Source organism: Phasianus colchicus, chromosome 10, assembly GCF_987193195.1.
Source record: "Phasianus colchicus chromosome 10, bPhaCol1.hap1.1, whole genome shotgun sequence".
In the NCBI taxonomy this organism is placed as follows: Eukaryota; Metazoa; Chordata; class Aves; order Galliformes; family Phasianidae; genus Phasianus; species Phasianus colchicus.
The window spans coordinates 5,586,858-5,612,990 of NC_143445.1; the positions used below are offsets into that span (position 1 = coordinate 5,586,858).

Below are 26,133 nucleotides of genomic sequence, written 5' to 3' on the forward strand. Positions count from 1 at the left end.
AAGCGGGGGGGGGGGGGGAAGCTGGGCAATATGGCGGGCGGGCGCGGCGCGTTAATCGTGTTGGAAGGGATGGACCGTGCCGGGAAGAGCACGCAGAGCCGGCGGCTGGTTCAGGCGCTGCAGGCCGCCGGGCACCGCGCCGATCTCCTCCGCTTCCCGGGTATGGGTTCCCGGGGTGCGGGGAGCTTCGCTGAGGGACGCGGCCGGGCCGCCGACCTCTGGCCCGCTTGGTTACAGAGAGGACGACGGAGATCGGGCAGCTGATCGGCGCCTACCTGGCGAGGGAGAGGGAGCTGGAGGACCACGCCGTGCACCTGCTGTTCTCCGCCAACCGCTGGGAGCACGTGTAAAGGGCGGGGAGGGGGACACGGGGCTGGGGGAGCCAGGCGGAGGCGGTCACAGATCGGGGCTGCGGGCCCCGGGCCGGGCTGTGGTGCCCAGCCAAGGGCCCCGCTCCCGAGGGAGGCTGTGCGGGCCGCGGCCTGGTGAAGGAGCGTGGCTGCGGGGCCACCCTGCGTTCCTATTACCCTTCCGGCCGGGAGTGAACTCCCCCTCTCTGTTGGAGCGCTTGTTCTGAGTCCCAGCCAGCAGCTCCCTGCCTGCTGCCACTTACGGACGCCAATGAAGTTAATCATTCACCCCCGCCACGCCTCCATGTCACCACCTGGATTCTGAATCATGGAATCATTAAGGTTGGAAAACACCTCTAAGATCACCAAGTCCAACCCCACCACACTGTGCCCACATCCCTCAGCACCACATCTCCACAGCTCTGAACACCTCCAGGGATGGTGACTCCCCCACCCCTCTGTGCAGCTGTGCAGTGCCTCACTGCTCTTTCTGAGAAGAAATTTTTCCCAATACCCAACCTTCAAGCAATGCACAATTGCTTTGTGGCAGCCCAGAGAGACTGGACAGATCACAACATCACTGGGCCTGGGGCACAGCCTTTGGTGTAGTGAACTGCAGCAGGAAACGCTGTAAATAAGGATGCTTTTCTCTGTCAGAAGCAGTGTATCACAAGCCTATTGCATCAATTAAGGAGGATGGAAGACTGAGCTGTTTGAGCTGCTGTTGCTCTGATCAGTGATCCTGCCTGTGAGCTGTGGAGCTGCTCTTAGCAGTATCTTGCACACACACCTGACTGTGGGTGTTCTGAAAGGGTATTTCCTTAATGAAGGCAGAGCATGAATAGTAATTGATCCATTGTTGTCACGGATAACACTGACTCTGCTCATGATCACAGTTTGTGATGAAGTACATTAACCAGCTTTGTGAATTGTCTTTACATAAACTCTTTTTATTTGTCTCTCTATAAAAGTCTGGCTTTTTTTTTTCCCTCTTGGTTTTCAGAACATCAATGAAAGAGAAGCTCCATCAAGGGATCACGCTTGTGGTTGACAGATATGCCTTTTCTGGAGTGGCCTTCACAAGTGCCAAGGAGGTGAGTGGGGAATGTAGCAGGCCCTGCCCCTCTCTGTATTTGGGGAAACAGGAGATGAGTAGAATCTTAGTCTGAACTTCAGTTTCTGTGGTCTAGGCTTCTCCTATGGGGAAAAAGTGGATTGGAACTGAGGGATGAAAGGGATTTCAACTTAGGTCTTGACGTGGCCTGTTTGCCTGTGTCTACCCTTAGAAAAAGTAGAGGAACATGTTAGGTTGCTCACCAGTATGGTAGGCTCAATCTAGTACCATAATGGAGAGCCCCAACCAGACACAGTGCTCCAGATGTCAGTGCTGAAAAGAGGAGAAGGATTCCTTCCCTTGACCCGCCAGATGCACTCATGCTTATACAACCAAGCTGAGTAAGCATAGGGTAGGTATTTAAAAAGGAGTCTTTGTGGGCACAGGCATACTAACACTGCATGTCATTTATGTTACAGAGCAGCTTTCTTGTTGACTGATAACAGCTGTATGGAGACTTCAGAATATGACTCAGTATTTCCCCCTGCTGGGCTTTGTGGAAGAGGTGTTAAAATCATTAGCTTTACTTAGCTTCAGTGAGAAGCTGAGAGGTACACAGTGCCTGGAAAAATCTGGATTCTCAAAATTATGGGGTTGAATATTAAACTGGGATATCTCCGTTTCAGTTTATAGCACTGTGCTCAGTGATCTGTGCTGCATCCTTATGACTGTTCCTTCCTCAATCCCACTCTCTAGCTGCTCTTCTCTCCCTTGTTCTCATTCCTTTTTTTTCACTTCAGACTTGGTTTTCTTTGTTTGGGACAGAACTTCTGCCTGGAGTGGTGCAAACAGCCTGATGCTGGCCTCCCAAAGCCAGATTTGATTCTATTTCTTCAGCTGAGCCCAGAGGAAGCAGCAGCACGAGGGAACTTTGGAAGAGAACGTTATGAGAATGGCCCCTTCCAAAAAAAAGTTCTACAGTCTTTCCATCATTTGATGAATGAGAAGACATTAAACTGGAAGGTGAGGAAATAACCCTGAGGGTTCTGTCATGGAATGGAGTGGGGAGGAGAGTCTCATGAGAGCTCCTGATTTGCACATACTGTATCCCTGTGCTTCCTGTCCCCTGCAAAAGGGTGGAGGTTGTGCTGGAGACCAGCCAAAGGCACAGCAGCCTGTGGGCAGCTGCTACTCTGGGACACTTTAATGGGCCCTGTTGGAGTCAGGGGAAGTTTTTTTTGTTTTGCACAAAAACTTTTCTGGAAATCATTCTCCTTAAAGACAAGTTGATGAACCGGGGTAAAAAATAGTGAGACATACTCTTTCATATGTTTCTTTCCTGCCAAGGATGTTGAAATCCTTAGAGGTTTTGGGGCCCTCTCTCTGCAGCTTCTCTCTCCCTTACTGACAGTCACTTTCCTTTTCAAGTAGCCAGTCTTGACCAGCATTTACTATTCTGCTAAACAAGAAGTCTCTCACAACACATGATCTCTTTTGTTTCATTCTCCTACATCACTTTTTCTTAATCGTCCCTTGGAGCTATTTCCAAAGGGCTGCACAATCAGCAGACAGAAGAGGAAGCATCCCCTATTGATCCTGAGTGCAGATGACCTAGGCAGAGGCTTTTCTGGTCTGGACAACCTTCTTACCATCTCCATCATTCAGTTGGTGCTCAGTCATGAGTTACAGGCAGCATTTTCTGTGTATTCTGTAGCTTTCACAGAGATAAAGAAGTACACATTATGGTTAAATTAGTAGTCACCATAGGCTGGAGATGTATGCAAAACTGGATGTATTGCCACATGATCAGACTGCATAAGGCAAATGTAGTTTGTCACAGCCCACTTCAGGTAAACCTGCTTCTGTAACATGAGAGAGTTTGTATGTAGTAGGAACCTGAAGGAACAGTTACCAAACTAGGAGATGTATTTTTATTCCAGTAAATGTCATGTTAGGAAATGGCCTTTCCTACATCATAATGACTAAGTAAATAGGCTGATGAAAAACTCATAGCACTTAAACTAAAAGAAGAAAAATAAGCATACTGTCAGAATAATCATATGAAACAATACAGAACTTGCTTTATGTCTAGACTGCAAACTCTGATTTTTAAGAGATTCCAGCAGAGGAACATATTTCCCTGATTACCTGTCATTTGTTATTTCTCTTTTTTTTTCATCTATCCACTATGTGAAAGGAATTTTCATTTAAAGTATTGGCAATGTGTCTGCTTAAAATACCCCAAACTGCACCACACCAGAAGAGATGATGGAAGAGGTGAGAGGCGTCCTTGAAAGGAGTACAGAAATCCCATTTCAGTGCCCTTTAATAGTTAGCATTCCTGCCTATTTCCTCCTCAGCATCAGATAGAAAAATAGATACCAAACATTACTAAAGACCCATTTAGTCCAAGACATGACATGTAGCTCAGTACATGTTAGAAACATGTTAGTACATCAGTTAGAAAAATAAACTGAGATCAGCAATCTGCTTGATATTGTGTGCTCACAAAGCTGAGTTGTTGGTTGTGCCATAATGAGAAGACTACTGTTTAATTACAAAATGTATTTATTGTATAGCCTCATGGTCTGCTGCATGATGCAGTATTGCACAGGTCGTTGTGATAAATCTGCACCTGCATTCATCTTTTAACCAATTCCTTCCTTCACTTTGGTTACCGGTAAGTAATCCTAAAGCCATGGAAACACAACTCTCACCAGTTCATGTTGATTTGTGGTGACCTGCAAAATGTAATTCTGAAGGTGGAACTTCCAGTTAAAAAAAAATTTGCCCAATAAAGCACATAAAATGATGTTGTATTTATGACTGAAGTTCCCCCGGTCACACAGGTACTATGCTATTTCTTAAACATCAGGCTCAGTGAATGCCAGAGTCACACCAAACAACCAGTTTGCAGTGTTTAAAAAAACAAAACAAAATAACACAGAACAACAAATTAAAACTGGAAGATCAAAGGGACTGGATTTTGAGAGGTTATTATTCTGGATAGAGTTCATTTTGAAGAACGTCTGAGGGATGATACACTGAAGTTTCTGGGGCACTACAGTACATTGTGAAAAATGTTTACCTGGCTTGAGGTCAAAGGCTGTCAGCAAAAAGCATGCAGCAGTGGTGTCTTGTTTCCCTTCATCTTCTCCACATCTGCTTGATAAATGTATGTTCCTGGGTGAAACAAATTTTCCAGTTCCACTGCAAAAGTAGTGCACAAGAGGTGTAATTAGCTCCTGTCAGTGCTTCTGGATGGCAACAATTTCGAGTAAAGGGGTTGAGCAGAAATAACAGGAAGATGGATTTTTCCCATATTGGAAATTGAGGAATGTTTCTATGCTTTTTTTTTTTTTTTTTTTTTTTTTGTCTTGGAAACAGACAATGGATGCTTCAAAGAGCATAGAAGACTTGCACAGAGAAATCAAGACCGTTGCAGAGAAAACCATGCAGGAGGTTAAAGATAAACCCTTGGGAGAACTCTGGAAATAAAGCAGTACAGGTCATTCTCAGTCCTAATGAATACTCACCTCTTGCACCTTCTTTGGCCAGATGATTCCTACATCACCTTCCAGTAACTACACCTTAGGTCACAAATGTATTCTTATGGGTCAAGCTTGTCCTTGTAACATCCTCTGCTTCTCCTCTTCCATTCTGCATAGTCCCCGGGGAATTGTTTGCTTTTTTTATAAATGAATGTGTAACAATTCTTTTTGAAATAATTCCTCCCTACCTTAAGTAGGATCTCTTTTGTTGTAGGCTGTCCTTTAGTGCAGATGTGGCAACTGAGCTGAGTTTCCACAAATGTGGACAGCTTCAGCAGGTGAGGAACGGCTTTCCCATATTTGAAGTTTCATGCAATGACCATGTTTCTGGTTCTGCCTCTTTAGTGAAATACATCCCTGTACTGAACCCAACTTGTTTTGATAATAAACTGCTCTTTTAAACATTTTGTACCACAGCTAAGTTGTGGGCCTTTTTCCAATATGATCATTTATCTTCTAGAAGGATATATGGGAGGCCCTCAGTCCAGGGAGATGTTTGCTAGGATGCTGGAATGAAGGGACAGATGAACTCATTTTCAAGTCTGCTTCCAAGCTGTACATCAGGAATACAGAGGCTGAACTGCCTTTAAGGGGTAAGTGTCTGAAATAGACATGAACTTAGAGCATTTTGAAGGCTGAGTGGTACACAAATTCTTCTAGACTGGTTGAGTTTACTCACAGGGCCAAGATCAGAAGAGAGTCAGCAGTGAGTTCTATAAAGACTGAAGTGCAATTTAAACAGCCCTGTACACACTGCCAAACCAGATCAGCTGCATGTTCTGAGTGTGCCCAATTCCCTCCAGTACCATTCTAATTGTTACCTTATGGTGATGCTCATAGAACAGTCTGAGTTGTTATAATAAGGCTCCAATTCATGAAACAGCAATGGCTTTTGGTATTTAGTTATGGTGTATTAGGTTAAGAATTCCCCCACATCTCCAGCAATAGAAAATAAATAGTACTTCTTAACTGAACATTGGCAGCAGCTTGCACCAACCAAGAGAGAAATGTATTCCAAGTGAGCAGCCTTCAACAAAAAGGACCTGCTATGGGGAGTACAAGCTGCCTGCTTCCAACTGTTGTCTCCTGCTACTGCATGGCAAAAAGGAAAAAAATGGTTATTGAGTTTAGACCTCTTTTTGTAATGTTTACCACTGCAGGCATAGTGTTTGAAAGGCTTCCTAGAAACAGACATTATGGAAAACTAGCAGTTGAATAGCTAAACAGTGAACATACAATTGTAAAGGAAACAAATTTTATTTTCCATCTACCAATGTGAAATATTAACTTCTCAATCTCTGCTTGGCTCTTTCTCCTGCTTACCTCAAATGAACATGTGGCAGAGACTCACCAGAAAAGCATGTCCTGTCTTGGAAAGGCTTATGCTTTTTAGAAGCAGTGAGATGCTGCACTGCTAAGCAGGGACAGCCTTTTGGTACCGTTTTATTATTTTTCTCCCCAGTGTTCATACAACTTAAAATGTGGGTAGCAGAACTAAACCACAGAAGTGTTTCTTTGTCTCTGCTGGCATGTTGTGATGTTCACTCTCTGGACAACAACATCAATCATCAAGGCAGTACCACAAAGCCAGCCTCTGTTCTAGCAGATAAGAAAGATTATAGACACTGTTGTACATAATTCAGCTTTTGCCCTAAAAGCATAACAATGGTATGGTGCTGTTGTTTCAAGACTGCTCTCCACTGCACTGCAGGGTTCTCAATACCACCCAACGCCACCTGAGATTAATGGACAAGAACATTAGGAAAGGCAAAAGATTTTAGATCTGTTTATTCAGATACAAATTGAAAGCAGATGAATGGAGCACAGCCCCAGTTCCTCTGCTGCCTCTTCCCCTAACTACAAGAGAGAAGAGGAGAAGCAGGCAGAAAGCAGCAAATAATAATTTAGTGACAGAAGCATTGTGGTTCCCAGTTCAAACCTCTGCTTTTGGGTAGCATAGGGACAGTTAGAGCATCAGTAGGTCAGTCACGGAGGAAAATGAGTAATTTCTAGCCAGCTGTCACCACCCTTGGGCACATAAGCATTAACTGATAGGTTCCAATCCTGTATGTACAAAACAAACCTTGTAAACAGATCTGCAGTCTGCAGCATGCACTAAGGAAACTACTTAGGCAACATTCTGTTGCAGCTTGCATCAAGTCAGTTCTCCTCCATGGTTTACCTTTCTCCAAATTCTGTTTGTGCAGCAGAGCTGTTATCTTAACGCAGTTACTACTTCTAATACCATGTTGGACCTTCCTTCTCAAGACATTCTGTCTTTGCTGACTTCTTTGGCGTGACTACTGGAAACGGGCTTCTATGGGTTAGCTCCTACAGTACCTTGCCCTGTGCAAACTCTGCAGGTAGGGGAGCTTGCAGAAGAGCAAGTGGAAAGGTAGCAATGCAGCTATGAAGCCTACTCAACCTTCAGGCATCTTTTCTGGTTTGGAAAGGGAATGTCTAACAGGAGTAGCTGGAGGAACTGCTCAGCAACCCACAGAGGATACCTTGAGGAATTGTATAACTTTTTTTTTTTTTTTAAACTTCAACAGGATTATTCACTAGACGCTATGCCTGCACACTGGGACATGTGGCAGGCACGTGGCTGGCAGATCTCAGTTGTCCTGTTTCACCTCTCCCCTGCAGTGGGCATTATTCCCCCCAGGGCTGTGGATTCCAGTTCTTTGCTCAAAGCACCTTTCCTGAAGATACTTGGTATGGACAGAAATCCATAGTAGAAGCACAGTGTGTTACCAACTCACTCAGGGAGAACACACACATTTTCTATTCTCCTTCCCTTCCTTCTGCTGTTAGTTGAGATTGTGATGTTCCTCTCCAGCAGCACAGGTCCATACTTTCCCAGACAGCCTTCTGCTTTTGAATTAGCACTCATTCATAAGTTACCCCAGCTCCCTTTTGACAGGATGTGAGCAGGAAAGGGCTATTATACCTGCGAGAAAGTGCTGTGCACTGCAAAGCATGAACAGGAGTTTCACTGTAGGAAACAGAGCCACCTGCGCTCTGGGGACTTCACAGCTGTCTCACTGGGACGTGTCTACTGTTAATTTGCATTGTGAGCTGCAGTCCAAATTGGCCACTGAGAAGAGAAGCTGCTAAAGGAAATAACTATACGTGTCATCTACTAAATGAGGGGTGGCTCTATTTAAGCTTCAGAGAGAAGTCCCTGTGTAAGGATTTAGCACTCTAAAGTTTCCTATGGCTCCCCCAGAAGGCCAACTGACCTGCTGATGTAACAGATAGGCTTTGAACTCCTAGGCACCACTGCATCCACTTCCAGCAGGCGTTTTCTGCTGAGAAATCCCAACTCCAGCCAGTAAGGCTGCAACACCCACTTGGTTCTTCATCCCAACGCAGACAATGCACGCTCCACTCAGAGGCTGCACAGAATGCCAGGATGGACAAGAGGCAGGGATGGCAGCAAGCACCTATGAAAACCGGTAGCCCCAGGCTCTCCAAGGAGCTTCCCTCCCCCCACTTCTCCCCACACATAACACAAATTTGCAGAGTCAGTTTCCTATTTGTTTTCAGAGGGATAAGATCTCGAAGTCTTCATCTTCTGAGTCAAAGAACCTTTCCAATCTGTCAGCATCGGAGGAGTCTGCAAGAGAAGAAGAAAGTGTTATCTCCATGGGGCACAGTGACTGCTCAGCACCACAGTAACTGGCTGCTGAACATGAGTGTCACAGACCCACACGCTTAAGAGGCTCCATGACATGTGAGTGAAGGCTCTGAGGAGGTACAGTAGCATGGAAAATGCACTTGAGAGAATTACATGGTAGAAGGTGCACCAGGTTTCACAGATCCTGACACCACCATGGTGCAGTGCAGATCTCTGTTGTGACTCTTTTGTACAGCCTTACTTTCCAGTAGCACAGCCTGCACTCATACAGAAGTGATTAATGCAGTATGTTTTGGAAGAAAGGGTAGTGTACTTGTACTTGCTCTCTTCTGTCTACCCTTTCAATTCTGTGGTGAAGAGGAAGCACATACGTACAGGAGAAGCAGCTTTACCATAGGGGAAATTCAAGTGAGAAGGTGTTTGCAAGCTGGGGAAGTAAAGGAGAAATCTACATGAATTCAGGCTTTAAGAAAGCACACACTAAACTTGGCAGAACATTCAGAAGCTAAACTACAATTCCTGATTGCTGAGAACAAGGACAAGTGCATGGACATGAGGCTGCTTTATTTCCTCTGAATATTCTGTGGTATGCTTTAATTCCACAGCAGTGTGTACAAATAGTGTCAATGTCTCTCATGCTAACTGTGGGTGCTGGCAACTTCCTCAGGCACTTCTCAGAGAGTAGCCCTCTATGCTTAAGTAACTGAACAGAGAACACAACTGACTGGTTAAAATGAGGACAAAGGACTAGACGTCCATGAGTGCATTGTTTATCTTTCTAGTGAGGGCTGACAGTAAGAAAAAGTATGGTCAAAACAAACAGGAGAGGCTCTAAAAGCTTGGGGAAAAGAAGGACATACAGCTCATTAGGGAAACACTTTCATGAGTAAAGAAGGTAGTAATTAGGGACATTTTGATATAGGCAAGGATCAACAGACAATATAAGCAAATAAAGCATTGTTACAGAATAGGACAGTGAGGTAAGAAAGACTGTGGAAGTTCATGCTAAGAGACAGCAAGGAAGCAATGAATGCAGGATGAAGGTGACAGGATGCAGTCCAATGCCTGGTGACAGGGTAAGCCTGCCCACAAATAACTCACTCCTCTTGGCACAATTTGCAGGAAATACAGAGCCATTGGCAATGTTCACTTGCATTATTAACATGATAAGCAGAGTATGACAGCCAAAACAGTGCCTAGCACTTGTTGCTTTTTGCATCACCAAGACTAAGCAAATGCACAGGGAAAGAATCTCCTGCACTTGGAGGTATACATAACCAGCCTCACCTTTGTCAGTTTTTAATACCCAGAAGCTCAGTTTTCAGCCCTTTCAGTGGACCTTTCCAATTTCTTTAAGCATCTCTTTAGAAAGCATAAATTCATACTGTTATAGTAGCCCAAGATTTTTTTTAATCCAGTCATCATTCAGACTCTTCCTAAAAATCACTGAGATACCATGGGAATCTGAACCACTGGTTGAAAACCAAAGAATTAAACTGACCAAAAAGCTCCAGACCAACTGTGAGGGCAAATGGGAACACAGAAGAAGTCTCTGTGAAATTCCATACAATTTCTAGAAAACCAAACTCCTCTTAGCTCTGCCTCCCTGCACAGCCTCACCTGGCGTGAGATTCAGAACGTCGGGGTTGGAGAAATGTGATGGCTGGCGTTCAACCAGTTCAAACATGGGCAGAGCTCCTCTTACCAGGGACAGCTGTGGAGAAAAAACAGCCATGAGAACCTGCAACACCGTACTTGTTGCACTCTGGTTTGTTAGGGAAGGGATACTGATCTGCTGGAACTTTCTTGCAGCTGAAAAAACGATTTCTCAAATATTTTCACTCATATCAGCTGCAGAATTTTAGAGCTAGAATCCTTTTGGTGTCTTAAACTATTTACATATGTTTTAAAAAGGGATCATGCTGCAGAGAACAAGCTCTCTGTGCAACACTTTGGAACTAATAATACCCTGTATTCTTTTCCCAGTGATATAAACACAAACCTTTTTGATTTGGTGGCACCAATCATTAAAGTCCTCTTCTGTGTGGCAGAAGAAGCCCTGTAAAAAGAAATTATCTTTTACAACGACCAAGACTGTGAGCAGTTACACCAACTAACTGCCTTGCTTCGAGGTGTGGCTTACAATGCCCTGTTAAACTGAGTACTCCCCACAGGCTTATCATAGTCAGACCGTTCAAGTGCTGATCAATGCAATGGTCTGCTCTGCTGCACAAGGAAAATGACAGAAACAATCCAAGTGGAAACCAAGGGCAGTGTCACCTCAGGTTCAACAAAATACAAATCACGTTGTATCACAAGTGTGATCTGCACGATCAGAAGTGTATCAGATTCAGGTCTGTTCCTTAGAAGGCAGGAATTGAAGTCTAAACTAGACTCCAGGGAAAGAGAATGCCCCATTAGAGAAGGCATTTAATTACTCTAGAAGCAGGATCTCTCTACCAAACTGCTACCTCAATGAGGAGCTTCTTTAACAATGTTACTGCAATTGAAACATATTTGCTCAGAGCACAGCCTGCCTGGAGATAACCCAACCTATCACCTCAGCCAGGTCCCTGTGAAACAAGGACTTGCTATTTCCAAGCTGGGCAGAAAACAAGCAGCAGGAACGCACCACTGCAATGGAGGGGTCAAGCTCAGCGATGCTCATTCTGCAGGGAGGATGCTGGCAGTGGAAGCTTTCATCAGGGAGACAGCCACTGTCACTGGGCTCCACTGCAGGCTGTGTAGTGTGGGGATCCAGGTAAATGAGCTCCTCACCTGGACAGACAGGCAACGAGACATCAACAGGAGAACCATACCAGAAGTTGCTTTTCTGAGAAGCAAATAGTGAGATAAAAGGAAGGGGGAAGAGCAATAATTGAGCCAGCTCCTGAAATCCCAAGGAGGAACCCATCATTTACTCAGGGCATCTTGCTTTTGGCCTCTCCTTCAATACTTCTCATCCAGACAAAGAGCCATTATGAGCAGAACCACGGCACCCACTCCATCTGTGTTCAAGACACGTGCACTATGTGGGCACTGCAGGCTCTGTTCATGCCTTCCAGGGTACTATGTAAGCTCAAGAGAGCCTTGGAAATCCAAAGCATAGCTTTAGGTCTCAAGCAGAGATAGAATATCAGAGGGAAGAAAGAGAGGACAATGATCTGTAGGGTTTCAGAAAGTGAAGAACTGAAAGGCAGGTAAATACACAGCCAAATCCCTGGAGGAAGGTCAGCTCTGAACCTAAGAAGAGCCTGTGCACACATCATTACAGACAGGATCTAGCATTAGAAGTGTGCAGCTTGTACTGTTGCCCCTGTTCAAAGGTACATCACTCAGATCCTCGCAGGATTTCAGCTCTCAGCAGCCTTCCACATTTCCAGCAGGAAAAAATGAAACCTGCAGCACGTACTACACGCCAAGCAGGAGAGCTATACTGCTCCAGAAACATTTTTAGCTGTGGGGAGATGCTTGGAAAGTCTTTGCAGTACTCTGGGCACTCACCTACATAACCAATGAAGTAGTGAGCACTGTTTGGTTTGCCTCCGATCACTCCGAGGGACTGGGGCATCATGAAGCAGTGCTGGAAAAGCAATACAGAAAACACACAGCTGACAGACAGTGAGACAGCAAGTGGTAACAAAGGCAAACATCTAAAAACACAGCAGGGAAAAAAAGACCGGGACACTGAAAAATCAGCAGTTATAGCAGCAGAAACAGCCATTTCTGGAGAAAAGCTCCTTCACAAAGGCTGCAACAAGGCCTTGAAGGAGCACAACAGCAACTCAAAAATACCTTTAATTGCTGACAGCAACACACAGGTGGACCAAAGGAAAATGGCAGTACTACTCTATAACTCCCTCTGGGCAAGTTCCAGCTCTTCTGCCATTGCGTGACAAGATCCTTGAAATTGTCATATTGCAACAGGGCTTTCAGGAGGGAACCATCACTCAGGATACAGTCCATGTTCCTTATCCAGGAACTGTCTACTGCATGATGGGAAAGTAGCCTACTCTGCATGCAGAGCTCTCTTACCTGTACAGCTCAGAGATTGCCAGCTTTAGCACAGCAAGTAAGAGAGGATGCACATTGACATGTGTACTCTGCATACCATAAGGCCTGCAACTTCCTGTTGCACAGGGCAACCATCAGCCTGCTTCTAACCTCAGCCTGCAGCACAAGTTTCAGCATCAGAGCCACGGGGGGAGTCTCCAACACCATGCTCATTGAGGGGCAGGACAGCTGTGCTGAACAAGCATTTCAGTAGTGGGGTACCATCACACCAACAGGGACTAAGATTAAGTTATGAAACAAAAAATTGAAAAAAAAGCTACTGAAACAATAAATGCAACACTTTCCTGACAAAAGCCTGTAAGAATCCATGTCTTGACCCCTGAAAATGGTGGTCTCTAAATATGTTTTTCTTCCAGAAGCTACTTAATTCACAGCAGGGTCTTTAAGCATCAGAATACCAACAGTCAGCTCCAGATCCCCTACCTTTAGTGTTTCAATATAGGCTTCATTGATCTCTGTGAGCCCAAGGCGAAGAGGTATCAGCAGCACCAATGGTTTCCACAGTGAGAGCTTATCTCTAACCCCTGCTTCCTCTGGGTACCCATTATAGAGCACGTCTGCCTCTACAGCAGGGCATGCTGCAGCTCCAGCACAGGAGAAGTTGGACTGGCACAACCGCCCTACAAAAAGGGAACATGAGCAGAAAACATCAGAAACAACCTCAGTTTCTAAACCTCTCATAATCCTGTTCTAGCTCTGATCAACAATTGCTATTTTCCAAAAGCCTACAACACTTAAAAAAAAAAAAAAGTTAACTAGGTCCACCACTGTGATCCTGTGATGTGCCCCCTGCAGGGTTTCTGGACAAGCTCAGCATTTCATCTCTTACATCAAGATTGTGCCAAAGCATGCTGTACTCCCAGCCACCATCTGGTGGGCCATTAAAATGCAAGTTCTTCCTTCAGGTGAGCAGCTGAGCAACACCCTGTGTCAACACAGGTGGATGACTTGCTTGGGACATAAATCTGGAATTCAGAGAGCATCTAGACAGGGTGGGAAAAAAAAACAACTGGTGTGTTCAGTTGCAGGGAAGTACTGAGAGGCTATTAGGCCAATTGAATTGAATGAGGAAAACATCATGGCTTAATACAGGAAATCCTCACCTGTAACAAGCACTGCAACATGATATAAACATGGTATCTGCTTTGAGTAATTGTAATTACTCAACTGTAATTGAGTAATTTTCCTAAGCTTCGCTAAAACCTTTATGAATTCTGTCACAGGGATCATTCAGGAACTAGTTTAGAGACCCCAAATGGGTGATCAGTAAAATCTGCAATTTTAGCATGAGCTTTGCCTGTAAAATGTAGAGCAGTGTAAATCCTCAGGGCATGCCCATGACAAACACTGTGCATCCTCACTCTACAGGTTTGGTGGACAGACAGGCAGCCTGGAATGTAACCAGATTATGCAGATTCTGATACGGAACCATCCCTAGGCTTACTTGCCTCAAAAGCTAATTTCATTACTTGCTGGGTGAGTGCATGCATGTGAAGAAATGAAACACAAAACCAGAAATACTCACAGCATTTCAATCATTAATTCAAGTCAATTAGACAAAATGCCAGAGGCTCATTTAATTTATTCTTGGCCTAACCTGAATACCAGGAGAGTCTGGCAGGTAGAACATGATGTAAACAAGCACCTTCATCACAGCAATTACAACAGGATGCTTGCTCACTGCTACAAGCTTCAAATGCAGCTGAACAAGGAGAATGTTACCTCCAAGGTTAGAAGAAGAAGGACTTTGAGCTAAAGCCTCAGTAAGAGAGAGACTTGCAAACTGAAGTTTGCAATTGCTCCCTATATTGTCCCCTTCAAAGGGAAAATGTGTATGTATGCAGCCTATGAACACATTTTCAAAACAACAGACAGACTGAGAAGGCTCTAGTGGCTGTTTTCACTGCTACAGCAAAAAGTTATTTCCTACTTACCTCAGGCTGAGTAGTATCAGTGACTGAATTTAACAGATGTATGAAACAGCAGTAACTTTTGAACATTTCACAATTGACAGATGCTTGGGGCACAAGATAGAGAATAGGCACCTACAGATACATAACATCAGACCCACTCATACAGAGATTTCCAGCTCCCAAACAGGAGGCACATCATGATTCAGCTGAGGAAAACAGACAAACAGTACCCTACACATCACAGGCTGTATTGGACATGTTACTTGAAGTGGTGTCAGTGCTTAACACAAGCCACACAGAAATGAGCTGCAACATACCCATGCCATGCAGCCAGCACACCTCAGTTCTAGAGGGAGTATTTTCAGGTTGAAGGCAAAAGGTAAATCCAGTTCTTGTCTTTATGCTGACCTTTGTTCAGTCCAAGAACATCAGCACATATCTAGGACTACTCATACTTAAGGTCAGACAGGCACTTCTCAATCGGACTACCTGATAAGACACTTTGCTGTCCTGAACTCTAGGGACAAGTCCTTGTCTGTTAATTGATTTTGGCTCCACAACAGCCAGTGTCAATCTATCTGACAGCTACCACAATCTCACAAGTAACTGCACCAGCTCAAGCATTCTCTGGATTGTTCTGTGTGCTGTTTCAGAATACTATTCCAGCAGAAAACAGCGAGTGTTTTTTTGCTGTGTAAGCACAACGCCTCTCAAGCCTGAAGCAAAAACAGGGGAAGGCTTGTGCAGCCAGGGCAACAAAGGACTGCAGCAAACAGCCATTCCATCACTCACTTCTGTTACTGGGGCACTGCAGCCTGAGCAAGCATGCTAGGGATGAACACACTGCACAGCTGCTCAGCCTCCAAAAGCACCCAGTTGTCAGAATGCAACAAACAAAAAAAGAAAAAAAAAAAAGCAAAACAATGAGGGAGCATTCCTTTAAAAGGACATCTTTAAAAGATGTCTCCAGAGACAAGTCCCTTCATTCCCCATTTTTCCTGTTTAGAGAGTTGTTCTGATTTTCTTATTCTGCTTAATTGCAGAGACATTTCTACCCCATTATACGGGTAAGGAAATAGCCATTTGTCACTTCCTACCTGTGGCCACAAACAGTTTGTCACTACCTTCCAAGCAGCTCCCACCTATTGCCTGAAAGTCAGCAGTTCCTTCTTTCCAGATCCACAGGCCACAACGCCAAGTGTGAGGTTTATCAGACAAAGCAAAAGTGAAACAAGGAGCTTTCTTGCCCTAAAAAAGCAGGTTTCATCCAGGTGTAGCATGCTTAGCCACAGCTTTAAAACAGAATATTTACTGCATGCTTCTAGTGTTGCATGACTACGTGCTTTCCAGTGTTTTCTGGCTTCTTGCTGTTGCAGGATACATTATGTTCTACCTACATGTGATACTTACTGATCTCTTCCATCACAACAGTGTTATCCATGGCTATATGTACTGCCAGTGAACTCCATGTATCAAAAGTGGCAAGTTTTCTATAGGAAAAGAAAAAAAGATTAGATTAGGCACAATCATTTTTTCACCAATTATGCTGTACTTTTTTTTTTTTTTTTTAATAATACCAGAAATCATTGCCACAAATATATTGACCAGAGAATAAACAGATTTCAAATACAAGATACAATCTCTAATTCAATTCCCATTACCAGAAAAAGACAGCATAAAGAGAAAAATAACTAACTAAAAATTCATTAGAAAAAATTCCTAACATTCTCTAAAATATCTCCCCATCACCTACAGACATACTGGGCTAAATGGGCATATGTGATTACCTATTTCACGGAGCTCCTGGAAACCTATTCAAAGAATTGAGGAAAGGATGGTGACAGGAGAATGTTTAGAATGTTCTGAACACACAGGATGCCTCAATTAAACAGTCCCAATCCTCTGCTTGTCACTATGGAACCCAGGCAGCAAATACTTAAACTTTCCCCTTCTGATGCACTGGTGACTCAATGGCTCATTGGCAGCCTTTTGACAATGATGACAGAGACAATTAGTATGTCAGCAGAGATCCAAACAACAGCAGTGATCATCTACTCTGATACCTGATTCTGGTCTGCTACAAAGAGCACTGCTCTACTCTGTTCTAGAAGTAAGCACTTAGACTAGCACTGCAGAAAGGAAAGGGATTGCCAGGGGGGCCTCCTCAATTTGAAATCAGTTTTCAGTCACATCCTGCTATCTTCTGAATAAAAGAAGGACTCCTTTCAAGTTCACACCAATCAAGTCAATAAGGTCAAGTAACTGCCTGCTAACAACATTAAGACATACACAGTTGCACTTCATCCAGTGGGTAGAGACCTGCAAAGCAGGAGGTAATACAGACCCACTGTTTTGTTTGAAAGAAATAAAGGAAAAATTCAGCACTTACTTAAGCACTTGTGCAACTGTATTTGGTCCATACCACTGACCGATGGATTTCCCCTCTCCAACTCCCATCTGGGCTGCATGACAAGAAAAAATGATTTAGCAAAGAATTTCACCTAGACTGTGCTCCTTCCTAACCAGGATTTGCATTTAATGGAGAAGAGATCTCACTTGGAAACACTTTGGAGTCAACAGAATCTAACCTCTCATGGGTTACTGTGGTGTTGATGGAAGAGACAAGTATATCCTCAATGATTGTAAAGCAAATCTCTTCCCAAAGAGGGAATATAGGAGTCCAAATGGCAGTGTTACCTCGGGAGAAACCATTCTTAGTGTGTGATTATCAATAACACCTCTGACATATTATTCACTGTAGATGAAGCTACAGGTATCTTAACACTTCATAGAAAATATTAAAATAGGTTTTTTCTTTTGCCAGGAAAATTTATATTGAAGTGAGTTCCTTCCTTAGTTTAACTGCTACTTCTGAAAATACCTTCATCCAGCAGTCTTCTCACATTACAAGGTCTTGGTGAGAACAGCAACCACATGCTTTTCTCTCACCTTGGCTAAATAGGATACAGAAACTGATGCTGAATATAACCTAAAGCATTACACAAACTTGAAGGTCTGAAAGAAGCCAAGAAGAAAAATCCATCATAATAAAGAATGGTAGTTTCAGATTATGTCAGAAAATAGGCACTGTGTCAGAAAATAACCTGCTAGGTTTTTCAACTAAGCTACAGAAGTAAACACGAAATGGTCTTTGCTCACAGGAAACTCAGACAAGTTATTCCCCCCACGTTTCTTGGCACCCAGCATCCTTACCTATCTGGTGAATGGAGTAGTAGCTGTCTTTTTTGTCAATGAAGGCATTAAGAACATTGAAGTAATTATCTGTCTGCCTCTTGCCTTTTATCCACCTCCAGTCTAAAACAAACAAGGGAGTATGTGAAACAGAATGTGATCTTTACTGGCAAACTACCATCTCTCTTCTCTGTGCACCAACCACTGACCAGATTTTCAGAAGAATCAGCAAACAAATTCTACTTCTATCCCACAAATGAAAAATAAGATTACAATTTCCCATAGACAGGCATTCTGGAGAAAACCAGGAGACCTTATTACTTTTGAATTTCTGGAAAATTATTTTTGTAATCAACAACCACCAAAGAAATTCAGTACAGACCAAGTGTGGTTCAAGTGCAAGAATGGAAGTTTTCAGGCAGAAGAGACTAGACGCAAAGAGAGGACTTCTTGACAAGTTAAAAACCAAGCTATTTACAAGTCAGTAGGTTGTTTTGGTAGGACTTTTTAAACTTCAAGTATATAAAAAAGCCCTTCAAGAAAAGTCTAGCATTTGCTTGGTGTCAGTGGATTTAGCTAGCATGTTACAGGGCCCTCCTCTTTTTGCAGTTTGAACAACTACATCTATGTAGAGCTGCAGACAGCTGCAGGAAGAAACCTACTGGAAAGTTTCCAGTAGAGTTTTCACACATCAGCCCTGAACTTGAGAAAACTCAGGGAAAAGCTACAGAGCCCACAGCAATTCCCAGCTGCTATCCTTAGAAGCACTGCACTTGTGCGAGCACACGGCCTTGGAAGTCAGTTCTCTGGTTTACCTCTTCCCAAATGCCTGCAGACCAAGGCCTGAGCAAAGATCATCTGGCCACACCGCAACATGCAGCCCCAGCCTGTATCAGATGTGGGACCAGTTCCTCCTGGAAACAACAAGGACAGAAAGCAAGTATGTAAGGAATGGAACAACACGGCCAAGACAGAAAAAAGGAAAGTGCTGTAAGCCTGCATGGGCAGCAGAATTATCCAAGAAATTGGGCAAGGAATAAGAACTATGCTAACTCACAAACCCAAAGCTGAGAAATCAAAACACTGTTACCAGTGACTAGCCTAATAGCATCCCTTAAAAACAAAGATCTTTAACATTAAATGATGGGGAAAAAAAAAAAAAGCTTCAAAGGAAATTCAAGCAACTCAGCTAGAAAGACAGCTGAATTTCTCATGAGCATAGCAGCCTTTGAGTCTACTTACAGATTCTCAAGCTAATTCAGAAACATTCCAAAACAGAGGTGCACATTACAGACCACTTGTTGGAATGCTCATTTTAAGAAGGGAGCTCACTGTGCAAGATTAATCAGTCACAAGGAATTCCCACATCACAAGCAGATGATGACTGGATGAGTTTCCACTGTGCACACAGAGTTAGACAAAAAAAAAGTAAAAAAAATCTTCCAGCAGCAGCAAGAACAACAAATGTCCTACATAACACTGGAGAATAAGCTGGATATTAACTCTCACTGAAAAATCTGAGAACAAAGACTTGTAACTCACAACAGAATTCCAAAAGCAAACTGCTGTTTCTTCAGTGAAGGTTTGGCTGTTGTTACAAGCTTCATAGCTAAAATATTCAGTGTGGCCACAGCTAGTGAGCTGACTCACAGGCACCAAGTCAGCTGCACCTTAGCACAGCTGGTAAAAGTAGTTTGTCTGTATTGCTGCTGCTTTCTATTTTTTAAAGAAAGATATGCATAATATCTTAAGAAGTCTGGCTTCAAGTTCGCTGTGAGACGCTCCTTAAATTACTACACATCTTGCATGTAACATTACCTTCAAGGTCTACAAAACAACCAACCAAAATCCTTATATATCCTAGAGAAGATGCATGAAGGCGGGAATTTTTTGTACTGTATCTCTAGCTTTTAACTCACCTTTAGCCCAAACCATCATATCATTAAATAACATTTTTTTTTAGACTTCTGTAGGATCCAATCAGCATGAAGTATCAAAAATTGCTCTGATAACTAACGTGGTTAATTCAAAAAGTTTTCCTATGAAACTGATATCAGCATAAGATTCCTCCACAAATCCTAAATAACTTTCTAAAAGTTCTGTATTGGAGGAACAGGTGACTACTTTAGTAATTGGAATTTGGTAATTTTTTCTTGGCATTGTCAAAAGCCACAAATATATTCATGTTATTGGATCATCTTTTGAATCCACTTTTGTTTTTAATGCCACTCATGCCTTACCCTTTATCACCCAAGAGTATTTTCTGAATTGTGAAACAGTTTTCCAGAGCGAACAGCTGCCTGGTGCAACTGTGACATCTAAGTACTTTAAGGAACCTGCATACTAAGGAAATAGCTGATCTCATTCAATGTACTGAAAAACAAAACAACCCTTCTGCCTTGAAGACAACTCACCCACTGCTCTTTGATTCAAGGGTCGCATTTACAACAGGAGAGCTTATAAACAGACATTTAAACAATCAGGAGTCTGAGAATTATTTTCTCCTTATCCTTTCTGTGAAAGCAAAGCAAAACCTGGCTTAATATCTCAAAGTCAGTGTTCATCTGCATGTCCTACACTTTGATAGCCTAATCCACATTCAGTTCCAATGGGAGACTGCTCTCTAACCCAAATGAAATCACTGAAAACTTCCCACTGGGTTGGACTGTCATTAAAGGTGGGCCAACATCACTTCCGGGATGCATTTAGACTTACCAATGGCAGGAAAGTTCTTTCTGTAGGTGAACCAAAGCCGAGAGGTTACATCCAATAGGATCTCTTCTTTCTCTGAAAGTTGTTTTTTTTTTTTTTGAGATAGAAAGACATGGACAAAGATGGCACCAAACACACCTAAACCCATCTCCCACCCACCCTTCTCATTAACAGTGTCCTGCTCTGCACGCAGCCTGCTGGCCCAGACAGACAAAATCTGCATGAGGAATGCAAAAAAAAGTGCCACGAGGCAAAAGAAACTTTTTCCCTTAAGAAAACCAATAAAAAACACCATGGTCACAGGTAAATTGTGAAGCACTGAACAATTTTCTTGCCTTTCCCCTGAGCTATCCACTTGCCAATAACCACAAAATGGTAACTTTCTGCGCAAAGATATTCTAGAATCTACAGAGATGGCCAGACAAAGGGAAGCATAAAAGTTACAATCTGCATGCTTTAACAGCATATAGGCTCTGTTCTGTGCTTGCAAGGCCTGCAGTCACCTAGCTGCACATAAAACATGTAACACTAACAGAAACCTCTGTAGTGTTATAGCATCATGCATGCAAAATACCTGTAAAAACACTGTATTTCCTGCCTAGGATCCAAACAGGCTCTTTGGTCTCAGGGAAGTCTTCATATTCAAACCTTAGAGTGTCATAGGTAAGAGTAGCTGGAATAGACAGAAAGAAATATATATATCATTCATTGTTTTTTCCTTGCTGTTCAAAAATCAAACAAAAACAGTACTGCAGAACCAGTGATGCTGTGACACCATAACTTACCCTCAGAGCAACCAGCGAGAAACAGTTTGGCTCTCACTACAGTCACAAACTGTAAGGAACAGGGAACCCACACACCCACAGCTCTTGCCTGCTGCTCCACAAGCAAGGAAACAGAGGAGCTTCCAGGTTAGATCAGCTCCACGTTTGGCCCAGTAAAAACTGAATGGGTCAAGAAAACGTCAAGGACTTCATCCAGCAAGTGCACTGCTTCTCAGCACAGCTATCACTGTGCACACTAACAGTACATCAGCTACAGCACTGCGGTCCTCTTTTCAAGGGAACAAAGCAACTGAGATGCTTCTTCCTGAGAACACAGCTTTTGGTGGTGAAATATGATAAGCGTGGACTGCATTAAGCTGGAAACCAAACCTTGCTCCTCAAGTCAGTCCATCTTCAGAGGCCATGAGCTGAAGCACAAGCTATTGCCTGTCCAAAAACAGTCTGCAGCTCAAGGAGGTCATGCTAAAAGTGAGGAATGCACATAAGTACAGAGGTTTGAGCTTCCAAGAGACAGACACACCTTGTGTCTGCTTTACTCTTGCTCCCTTCGCAATCAGCACCAAATATCCATCTCTTCTTACACCACCACTCGGCATTGATCGCTGCACTCTGCAGAATACACACAGCACAGGCTGCTGCATGATGCCCTTGGATCAGGGCAGCTTAAGCCTTGTACAAAAGGACAGGGGTGGGGGGAAGATGAGCTGGATGTGCTGTGCTTCACTAGGTCTGTATTTGGGAAATCTTGGAAGTGAACCTCAGGGGGTGGAGGAGGCTGACTTTAAAGCACTTTAAAGGTTAAGAATTGCACCTAATTTCAATTCTTCAACAAGCTGCAAATTCAATTTAAAACAAAGCTAAGTTAGGCAGTTCTGCAACTGTTAAAGCAAATATTTCTAATACCAAACCCACTAAAATCTGTGGCCATTTGGACTGGGTCAAAACAGGGAGACAGACTACATGACCACAAGTTCCACTCATTCCCACCTCCTGCAAAAGCCAGCAGCAATGGTGCACACCTCACTGCTGCCCACAAGTTCACCTGCCATCAGACCAGATGCCACCACGCTCACAAACAGGTGTGCACAGAAAATGAGTCTCTCTCTCCCAGCTGTTCCTCACTTGGCTTTCCAAAATCACCATCTGGAGCTCCAGTAAATGATGACCTGGCTCATTTGCATTTAATAAACGAGAGCTCCAGAAAGGCTCTGCCCCTCCTCTTTCCAGGCACCTTGGATTAGGATGCTACACCCAGGCAAACAAGCTGTGCAAGACATTCTGGCTCCTGCAAGTACCTCATCAGCCTTCTTCTGCCTCTGGGCTCTCTCAACTGGAAGCCAGTTCCTATGTTAGAGGGAACCCATAAGCAGCAGCAAGACACCACCACTCAGACCAGCTCCCATGTAAGCAGGAGCCCTGGAAACACAAATGCAGAGTGGGCTCCTAAATCAAATTCTGGACTAGGCTCTGGCCCTAACCCAGGCACGAAGCAATCCAAGCAAAGCAATTCTGCTTGCACAGAAAAGTGGGAGCAAAGTAACACAATCTTTTTCATTGCTAAATGTTGTCAAGGAAAATTAAGAATGGTTTTACATATAGTAGCCAAACTTTACAAATCTCCAACAGTCCACATGTTGTGTCTGTCATAATAGCTTGATTTGTTCTGCTCTCTTCTTGCTCAGTGCTGACATCCTTCCACCCAACTACAACTTCTGCAGACACTTTCAAGTGTGCATCACTTTCTGTTTGCTCCTTTAAATTTCACAAATTCCTCTTACAGATGTGACATTACTACACAGGAAGGGACCAGCAATTGCCCAAGCAGCTTCCAGGCTGCCTGCTGGGTCAGCTCATGTGCAGGGCATGCAAACTGCAAGTACTGCAACACCAAACACTTGGGAGACTTGTGCAAAAGACAGGTCCCACACTTGCAACCCTTCATCTGAATGCCTTATGTCGGGGCTCTATGCACAGATTTGGCAGGTCCAGCTGCACACCCAAACTATACAGACAGGCTTTAGCACATATGGAGTTTTGTCTTTTTAATTAAAGAAAATACTCTCCACCATCTGACGGGTTAAGTACAGGGGCTAAAATTTCACCTTCACAGGGAAAAAAAATCAAATGAATGCTCCTAGTTCAGGTTAAGAACATTTGAACAGGAACAATAAACCTCCAGCAAACTGAAGGCAGTGTCTGCGTGCTCCCCTCACAAATATCACACCTTCACAGCACTTTTTCAGAATTACATCCATTGTGCTGTTGCTCAGATGAGTTACATATTTCAGCAAGCAGGCCCAAAGTAATTCAGGTAAGAGCACAGTGAGCTGCATAGTTAGAAGCAAAGGGACTGTCCATAAATAACACCAGGAGTTCATGAAGCAGAAATCCTCTTTGAAGATGCTCTTCTCACAGCTGCAGAAGTCAGGTGAGATCAGCAATTTTTCTCAGGCAGTGATCCAAAACTTCACCTTCAAGAAGCCCTCGATCTGTTTTCAAGGCTGACCTCTGCACATCCAGGATGGCAGAGCAGCAGCCTCTGCAGGAGATCCACATACACACACATCTGAACAACGGCTCAGCTTCCACCAGCATACACTGGATTTGAAGTTAAATGGGTGCAAGACTGAGCCATGCAGAGCACGCCATCAGAAAGGCAGCTTCTCCTTCCAGGAGTGTCAGACACGCTTAGAGTGATGCAGCAGCGGTTGGACCTTTGCCCCACAGGCACACCTTGCATGGGATTTGCTGGAGCATCCCAAAGCCCTGATGGAAAAGGCAAAGCCTTCCATCTGCCAAACTTTCCCTACTTTAACTGTTTTTCTGTCAACTTCGTGAAACAAAGGAGTCTAAACATTGATGACTCAAGAGAATTTCCTTATGCTTTACACAGCAAAAGGGCTGATCTTTGCTCCAGCACAAATCATCTCAATTGTAGTTTGTATGCACAACTTGAAAGTTCTGTCAACTTTTTTTTCCTTCCTCTTTACATAAAAATGTGGAAGTAAAGATCTGGGATGCAAGATGAAAGAAAACCAGGCTTTACTCTCCAAATTCCTTCTTGTGCATCCCCATCTTTGGCAGGGCTCCTCTCCCCAACACAGGAACAAATGTTCCTTGGGCAGCAACTGCTCAGGGCTGCTTTCCCCAAGTCCTTCAGCCCCAGTGAACACCAGCAAAAGTATCAGGAATGGGACAGAAGGTCACCCCTCAAGGCTGACAAAAGTACATCAAAAAGGAAATCAGAGTGGAGAGGACGTAAGCTGCCAGATGCAGGACGTTTCTGAGGGTCAAGAAGGTAAATCTACTGTACTAGAGAAGTTCAAGGCTGAAAAATGCTTGGAAAGCAGATGGCTGAGGAACAGCCTGAACGCTTACTTCTGGCCTTTGCAGAAGAGAGATTAAGTCCCTCCTTTTCCCTAAGCCCTTTCAGACAAGACAAATCCCGATTATCTGAGCAAAAACAAGGAGTTAAGGCATGGTGAGGCTGAGCGGTTCGAAGCCTGTCAGCCTGTCACTGGGCCACAGGGCTCCAGTGCTCCATACTTCACAGCCCTGCAAAGGAGGAGATGCAGCAGAGTGAAGCCCCGCTATCGCAGCACGTTTTTTTCTTCCCTTGATAAGCCTGGCTGTGCTTACATAAAGGGCAAGCAAACACGCCCGTTGGCTCTGGTTGTGTTGTTTCACTTGTCAGAACATGCGTCGTTCCCAGGTGCGAGACACTGATGTGACAGCACACAAGGACATGCTGGCACAAAGCAGGGACTCTATCAGCCCCACTGCAGCTCCGCATCGAGGCCATGGACAAACTCTGCGAGCAGCGTGGCTGCGGGGAGCACAGCCCCATGCAGATGCCTGCCCAGCAGGAAGGAGGAATAGGAGACGCTGTTGTCACAGAGCACTGCTTATCTCTGCACAGGGCAAGGGCAGGCTGGTGCTGCACCATGGCTAGCGGATACCTGCTGCAATCTGAGCGCCTGTAGGAAAGCAGGAGCTCCATCATGAGCAGCTCTGCTGGTACTATGGGAAGAGATGCAGGCCAGACAGGAGAAGCGAGCAAAGGTAAGACCAAGTTATCACAGAACATCCCAAACAGGACCCACGAGGATCACCGAGGCCAACCCCCGGCCCCACGCAGCACCACCCAACCCGGTGTCTCGCAGCGGTGTCCCATCCCTCCCTGAGCTCCGCCACGGAGCCGTGTCCGCTGTGCCGTGCCCACCGCCCTGTGCTGCAGAACCTCTCCCTGCCCCCAGCCGCCCCTCCCCAACGCAGCTCCATGCCGTTCCCTCAGCACGCAGCTCAGCGCTGCCCATCGGCTCCCTGTGAGGAGCTGCAGCCGCCACGAGGGCTCCGCTCAGCTCCCGCGCTCAGGGCCGAACAAACCGTGGCCCTCAGAGCCCGCGGCAGCCCGCAGACCCTTCCCCGTCCCCGCAGCCCTTGCCGCCCCGGTCCCGGTCGGCGGCAGCCAAAGGCAGAACGGAACACGGAGTCTCGCTCGCTCCGCGCCGAGCAGAGCCCGGACCTCCGTCAGAGCGGGGCCGGGCGGCCCTTCGTGCTCCGACAAACGCCGCTCCCAAGGCCGCAGCTGGCAGAGCCGAGGCCCCCGCAGGGCAAGGCCTTCCTCCCGCGGCGCTCGGCCCTCCTCCCGCGGGAGGCGCAGCCGGCGGACCGCCGCGGGCCGTCCCGAGGCGCGGGAAGAAGCGGCAGCCCTGCACCCACCTGCGTCCATGGCGGCGGCCCCGCCGAGGGCTGCACCCGCCACCGGCCCCGCCGAGACATACGCCCCGGCGCAACCCAACCCGCTGCCGCCGCCGCCGGGGCCCAGCTCGCCCAATGGCAGCGCGGCTCGCCGCCGGCCC

General features: G+C 44.9%; 2 protein-coding genes across 5 annotated transcripts; one reads left to right on the forward strand and one right to left on the reverse strand.

Annotated features, from left to right (window-relative positions):
* The first annotated feature begins 19 nt into the window (after window positions 1–19).
* DTYMK (deoxythymidylate kinase) lies at window positions 20–6,506 on the forward strand. Of its 3 annotated transcripts, none has more exons than XM_031596511.2 (6): window positions 20–160; window positions 238–346; window positions 1,354–1,444; window positions 2,230–2,427; window positions 4,792–4,912; window positions 5,416–6,506. In XM_031596511.2, the coding sequence occupies exons 1-5, from the start codon at window positions 31–33 to the stop codon at window positions 4,900–4,902; spliced, it is 639 nt and encodes a 212-aa protein (XP_031452371.1). In that variant the 5' UTR covers window positions 20–30; the 3' UTR covers window positions 4,903–4,912; window positions 5,416–6,506. The 3 variants fall into 3 exon arrangements, with proteins under 3 accessions (XP_031452371.1, XP_031452370.1, XP_031452369.1); XM_031596510.2 differs by lacking the exon at window positions 5,416–6,506 and adding an exon at window positions 5,170–5,371; XM_031596509.2 differs by lacking the exon at window positions 5,416–6,506 and having other exon boundaries at window positions 4,792–5,371.
* Window positions 6,507–6,725: 219 nt separating this feature from the next.
* On the reverse strand, window positions 6,726–26,122 carry ATG4B (autophagy related 4B cysteine peptidase). 2 transcript variants are annotated; one of them, XM_031596507.2, is made up of 13 exons: window positions 25,994–26,122; window positions 21,061–21,159; window positions 20,490–20,561; window positions 18,590–18,688; window positions 17,796–17,897; window positions 16,972–17,044; window positions 15,993–16,072; window positions 13,093–13,289; window positions 12,100–12,178; window positions 11,228–11,373; window positions 10,598–10,654; window positions 10,216–10,309; window positions 6,726–8,574 (listed from the first exon to the last, which is right to left on the reverse strand). In XM_031596507.2, exons 1-13 carry the CDS (start codon window positions 26,001–26,003, stop codon window positions 8,501–8,503), a joined length of 1,182 nt encoding a protein of 393 aa, XP_031452367.2. In that variant the 5' UTR covers window positions 26,004–26,122; the 3' UTR covers window positions 6,726–8,500. The 2 variants fall into 2 exon arrangements, with proteins under 2 accessions (XP_031452367.2, XP_031452368.2); XM_031596508.2 differs by lacking the exon at window positions 20,490–20,561.
* Between the last annotated feature and the right edge of the window lie 11 nt (window positions 26,123–26,133).

What these genes read in the sequence shown, in the direction of transcription:
- DTYMK (XM_031596511.2), top strand. Translation starts at nt 31, where the DNA reads ATGGCGGGCGGGCGCGGCGCGTTAATCGTGTTGGAAGGGATGGACCGT. An exon ending in CCTTCACAAGTGCCAAGGAG is followed by an intron (nt 1,445 to 2,229) that starts GTGAGTGGGGAA and finishes TGTTTGGGACAG; the next exon opens with AACTTCTGCCTGGAGTGGTG. An exon ending in AGAAGACATTAAACTGGAAG is followed by an intron (nt 2,428 to 4,791) that starts GTGAGGAAATAA and finishes TCTTGGAAACAG; the next exon opens with ACAATGGATGCTTCAAAGAG.
- ATG4B (XM_031596507.2), bottom strand. An exon ending in CTGCAGGCATTTGGGAAGAG is followed by an intron (nt 17,898 to 18,589) that starts GTAAACCAGAGA and finishes TGTTTGTTTTAG; the next exon opens with ACTGGAGGTGGATAAAAGGC. An exon ending in CGTTCTGAATCTCACGCCAG is followed by an intron (nt 8,575 to 10,215) that starts GTGAGGCTGTGC and finishes CTTCTCTTGCAG; the next exon opens with ACTCCTCCGATGCTGACAGA.